The 6,072-nt window shown below is 35.0% G+C and overlaps 1 protein-coding gene across 1 annotated transcript; it reads right to left on the bottom strand.

The window, feature by feature from the left end:
- Positions 1-220: 220 nt before the first annotated feature.
- FC2 (LAMMER-type protein kinase AFC2) lies at positions 221-5,793 on the bottom strand. The gene is made up of 12 exons (XM_082866350.1): positions 5,478-5,793; positions 4,131-4,323; positions 3,671-3,697; positions 3,421-3,574; positions 3,259-3,307; positions 3,051-3,165; positions 2,731-2,822; positions 1,084-1,240; positions 917-981; positions 690-787; positions 480-582; positions 221-392 (listed from the first exon to the last, which is right to left on the bottom strand). Exons 1-12 carry the CDS (start codon positions 5,577-5,579, stop codon positions 243-245), a joined length of 1,305 nt encoding a protein of 434 aa, XP_082722476.1. The 5' UTR covers positions 5,580-5,793; the 3' UTR covers positions 221-242.
- Positions 5,794-6,072: the final 279 nt, after the last annotated feature.

Raw genomic sequence — 6,072 nt, 5'->3', positions numbered from 1 at the left:
TCCAATCAACAAAAGATTCATTTTTGACCAAAGGTATTTACAAACTAATAGACCCTAAATCTATGTGGGGGGCAACTTGATTGGGATGGGAGGTTAAATTAATCCCACCAAACTACTATACATTCTTTGCAACAAAGATGAGACGAATTGAGTAGAACAATGCTCATCATTTTCCCAACCAGCGTTTGCAACAGCTGAGACTCCATTTTGCAAGCTCAAAGCTCTCTCTACCAACACAACACCTATGTCCTCCTTAGATGGTCTCTCGTAAAGAAAGGATGCCTTAGGGCCTCCCGTGCAGTAAACCTCTCTAACGGATCATACCTCAGACACCCTTGCAAGAGATGTATCAGATCCCCTGCTGAATGGTCTACATGCTGCATAATTAGGTTCTGCCATGGCACAAACCAAAAAGGTTTAACAACAATCTGTAACTCGAAAAAATAAAGTGATCTGACTTTGTAAAATTATGTACAAACCTGAAGGCGTAGAAGCTTTAGAACGGACTTGATGCTTTCTCTTGAGGTGGCACCTTCTGGCCAATCTAATCTCCCCCTTCTGACATACTTGTCCGCATGACGACTAAATGATTACAAGGTTGTACATATTAGAACATTGATCAACAAAATGAAACGGCTGTGACTCGAAAAGAAAACTAAAAAGCAACAAGGTTCTTAAAATCAACTCACTCTGCTCTCTTTAGCATGTGCTGGGGAAGAGGACCAAGTACCCTTTCCATCATGGCAAGGTGTTCCAAATTCTCGTGGGTTTGAAACAATGCTTCTCCCTGCCCAAAGAATTTAATGTTAATAAAACATGCTCTAAAAATCATTCAAAGAATTTAATGTTAATAAAACATGCTCTAAAAATCATTTATGGCTACCAAAGTACTAGTACAAGCATCATCAAAACATACTGAGCACAACTCCACTAAGATGCAACCAACACTCCAAACATCGCAAGGATAACTCCACCCAAGCCCTGGACAATCATAAAAAAATTTTACTAATCGGATATCTTCCAGTCTTAAAGGTAAATCAGAAAAACGTGAAAGAGAAGCCATAACAGTTGAAAATAGCATACCCAGAATTACTTCTGGTGCCCGATAATGTCGAGTTGATACAATGTAGCTCTGATCTTGCCGATCATAAGTTGTGCTGCCAAAATCAATTACCTTGATGGCACTTGATTTTGGCACTTTTTTGAAGTAAGAACCATCCTTTGGCGATCGTGAGGAACCCTGTTCACATAGCATACAAGATAAGGTCTCAACACAAGTTAACATTAGAAAGTCCACTATACATCATGTACAATCTATGAAGCACGGATACTCCGAAATAGCCCCCGTACGCGTATCGGATACGGATACGCGCCCGATACGGCGGGATACGTATCAGATACGGGAAATGGAGTATCCAATTTTTTTTTTAATTTTTGAATTTCGGATACGGCTCGGATACGCGAGGATACGGTAAGGATACGGTCAAGATACGGTATGGATACGGCGGGGCAAAAAAATAATTTAAAAACTTTAAATTGGGGTCAAATTGTAAAATATGAAAAAAATATAAAATGAAACACAAAATATAGAGTTCTTCGTACAGCTAGGTCAAACCAAGGTCGAACCAAACACAAGAACCAAACTCTCTCTTACCTGGGTCAAACAGCAGCCGCGAAGGAGGAGGAGTTCGGAGTTCGTCGTCGTCTCGGACAGCAGTCGCCGATCGTCGATCAGACAGGAGCTCCACGATCGGCTTTGAGGTTCGTCCCTCTCTCTCTCCCTTTCGCTCCCTCTGTCTCCCTCTCATCCCCTCCCCCCTCTCGAGTCGCGATCTCACGAACTCTCTCTCTCTCGAGCTCGATCTGTCTGTCTGGTTGGAGATCGCGACTCGATCTCATTCCCTCTCCCCTCTCAACTCGATCTCATCTCATCTGTCATTATTTTATTTTTTTTTAATTTTTTTTAATTGTTGAATGTATACTCTGAGATTTGCAAGTCAAATAAGATTTTAAAATTAAAAAAAAAAACTTATATATATTATTCGGTTTAAATAAATAAAATAAATAAAAAAAATAAATAAATAAACAAATAAGGTAAAAAAAATAAATAAAACAAATAAATAAATAAACTTATTAATAAATAAATAAATAAAATAAGGTAAAAAAATTTATTAGTAAATAAATAAATAAATAAACTGATTAAAAATAAAATTTGTCAACTTATAAAATTATAAACTTTGTAAACTTATTAATAAATCAAATAAGGTAAAAAACACTTATTAATAAATACATAAATAAACTTATTGATAAATAAATGAACTTTGTAAATTTTTTCCCCCTTAATTTGGGATTGAATTGCATTATGGTTGTTATGGGTGATGTTATATTGTTAAAATTGTTGAAATTTAATTGAATTGATGAATTTTTTGTTATGGATGATGCATTATGTTTGTTATGGGTGATGCTACATTAATGTTTTGTTTTATTTGTTTACTAAAAATTGTTGAAGTTTTATTTTTGTGTATGCTACATTACTAAAAATTGTGAAAAAAAATATTTTTTATGAACGTATCCCCGCCGTATCCGTATCCTACTTTTTCGAATTTTGCCGTATCGCCGTATCCGTATCGTATCATACCCGTATCCCGTATCCGTATCCGTGCTTCTTAGCGTACAATATACATAGACAAGAAGAAGAAAGATTCAAATAACCACCTAATAATACATTACCTTGTAATCTGGAACTTTAACATGTTCTGAAGACACTAGAAGAATATTCTCAGGCTTCAAATCCGTATGAATAAGATGCAAATCATGCATAACTGCAAATTTGAGAAATAAAGCCAAATATTAATGCAAGTGATGAGGAAGCTAACGAAATATAAAAATCTTTAGCAGAACTGTGTAAAAGAATTTGCAGCTTAAAAATAAAATTGAAGTGAATTAATGTTTAGCTTTCATCTATCACCAACCAAACCTAGTAAAAACAGAAAATGGATAAAAATAATATGATGAATTTAAAGAAACTGGTCCAAGTAATTACTACACACATGCTACACATTCCAACAGTTGTCTGCCAATCTCACGGACAAGATCAATTGGAAATGAGCGATAATTGTTTTTCCGTAGAAATTCGTATAAGCTTGGTCCAAGCTTCTCAAACACCTGTTAAAGCCATTTGAATCCATCCACAAGTCTTAACCCCAAAACATTCTTGAAATTGGGGAATTTAACCCACCAAATCGATTATATACTTACAATACAGATATGGTTACGATAGTCAAACCAGTTCCTTATTTGCACACAACTGCAAGGAATAAACCCATTTAACCACTGACACAAAATTTACAAAATCCCACCAAAGCATGAGGAATAGCAGTGAGAGATTGAAACACATTAAACTAATGAAATAAAACTCACCGGTTGCCATCCTTATCATGTTTCCCAAGCTGTTGCAATACTTCAACTTCTATCATAGCTGCTTCACGATATTTCTTAATACCACGAACAATTTTAATGGCAACCATTTCCTTCCTTTCTCTGTCCCAACATTCCAAGACCTGGCCAAAGGTGCCTATATAAAATATAGATCAACAAAAACAAGACATGAGATGAGCCTGAAATTAAACTTCAGAAATAGTATAATAGAAATATGTTTATTAAGAAATACCTTCGCCCATCTTGCTGTGGATCTTATCTGCACCCAAACAACAAAGCAACACAAGTACAATCAGAAACAAATAAGAATCTAATGAAGAAAAATTAATATAACAATATTAGACACATCAAACAACCTGCTTAGTATGAGTTTTGAGACAAAAATAATGCCTTCGATTTGTTTAATTAAAAAATTATACATATATCCTTAAAAGTAGAGCTATAATCAAATGCAAAAGTTGCTATTAAAAGGATTTCAATAGGTCACATCAGAAAGCCAACTTATGACTTTCAGTCACTTGCATAAAAACTTTATAAGGCAAAAGCCCTATTTAATGATAGCACCACCACATCAATGAAAAAAAAAAAAAAGCAATGGTGGTGCATGTTCATTTTAGTTACTTCAAAAAGTTCACAAAACGATCAAGTGAATTGAAAAATGAAAATATCTTTGGTGATGGTAGTGTAGTTACAGCGAGAAGTTAAATTTTCGCCAAGCGCAAATATGTAATGTCCATCTTTATCATCTTCTCGCCATGGGGGAGAACCATTTCGAGCCACTCCCTTAACAAACAAAGAGGAACTAGTATGGTCTGAGGGTGCCCTTGAAGTTGCAAAGCTTGTCACATTCCCAACCTCTTGTGCACAAAACATTCCTAGCTGAGCCTACACACAGGTATTCATTCATGTTCCACTCAATATAAAATAATTTTGTTTTACCTCTTGATGGATTAGAGCCTTTACGACACACTTCACTAATCATCAGAATCATATCAAAATAATAACCAATGAAACTTCATCACATAAAAATAAAAAAACAATATAAGTTTCAACAAAACCAAAAAATAAGAAATAATTCTATTCTATATCATCATTAGCTAATCAAATCAATTATTTAAAAAAAAGAAAAGAAAGAGGAACACATCAAGCTTACAAATTTACAGATTCAAATGCCATCCTACTATCCTAATTTTGATACTGTGATTTTAGCCGCAAAGGTTACCCTCCTCCGGTAACAAATCAAACAAGCATAATTTTTTTGTTTCCGATGATTACATTTCTCTATTTCCAATATAGCTCCACAAAAAATTTCAAGATATAAATTTTGTTTAATGACATGACTATTGAATGGATGAATAAGGGGGGAAAACTACTAAACCTAAAAAAATTAGTACAAATCAACAACATCTACATCAAAATATAGGGTTTGATATAAAGGGATTTTCACCCAATACTAGATATTCTCATAAGAAAATATAGTGAAACATTCATGTATCATCTAAATAGAACAGATCCAAAACAACCCATCTTATGATGAAGGGAAAGTTTAGTAAATATATTAGATTAGGCCCACCAAAAAACCGAAATTTTTAAGCAAAATCACCTCAAACCACAGCAAAAAATCTTGAACGCACTTTAAAACTATGGAATCATAAAATTAGTGGTCAAATAAGAATAATATTGTCAACAAATCACGATCTAAGCAAAACTTTTTCACAGATATTTAAAAGAGGTATTTGAAATTTGCAGATCTGATCACAGAAAAAAAAAAAAAAAAACTGCGACGAATTACCCAATAAAAATCTATCATACATAAATAAATAAAAAAACCTTTTTCCAAACTAGATCTACCATGAAATTTACAGATCTATAAGAAACTACAACGAATTAGCCAATAAAAATCGATCAAACATAAAAGCATAAACCTTTTCTCATACCTGATCTACCACGTATCTAATTTCGACCAGATCTAGCAAAATAGAAACAAAAAAAGAGGAAAAAAATTATGAAATCAGAGATCTAGGGAACAGATCTGATACCTTAAGGGCCTGAGGAGCAACGTCCCAACCCAAACGCGGTCTCTTTCTGGGACGACGATCCATGTGCGTGTGTGGAAACTCGATCACACGTTCCATCTCCATGATCGAACACAGAAGATCCAATCAGAGTTCAGAGAGAGAGAGAGATAGAGATTTGCAGAGAGATCGCAGAGAGAAGAAGAGAATCGAAGGATGAATGAGATCTGTAAGGAAACCCTAATCGTAATCTCAACCTAATATTGACATAACATAGCGTGAGTCGGTTGAGGAGAATTGTGACCGTCCACGTGTCAATTTCTTGGCCCTTGGTTTGACCGATCCTTCCCTTTTGCTCCACTGTCGTTTTAGGCAGGACTTAACTATAGTTAGATTATTTCAACCGTGGTTGAGTTAGCTTTTTGCTCCACTGTTTTGGATTCTTTTTTCCTGGGCTGGGCCGATCAATTGAAATGGCCCTCAATATTGTGAGAGCCCATATGTTATTTTTCTAGGAAAGCTGTGACTGGGGCTGGATATTGTTGCCCATTCATGTGGGCTCTGAGAATAATACTAGTTTAATGCTTATGGCAGGGTTCACGAAGAAAATTGAAAAAAT

This window comes from Camellia sinensis, chromosome 4 (genome assembly GCF_055761805.1).
Source record: "Camellia sinensis isolate YWXY chromosome 4, ASM5576180v1, whole genome shotgun sequence".
NCBI classification, from domain to species: domain Eukaryota; kingdom Viridiplantae; phylum Streptophyta; class Magnoliopsida; order Ericales; family Theaceae; genus Camellia; species Camellia sinensis.
Note: the sequence above shows the minus strand (reverse complement) of the source record. Positions and strands in the feature narration are given on the sequence as shown.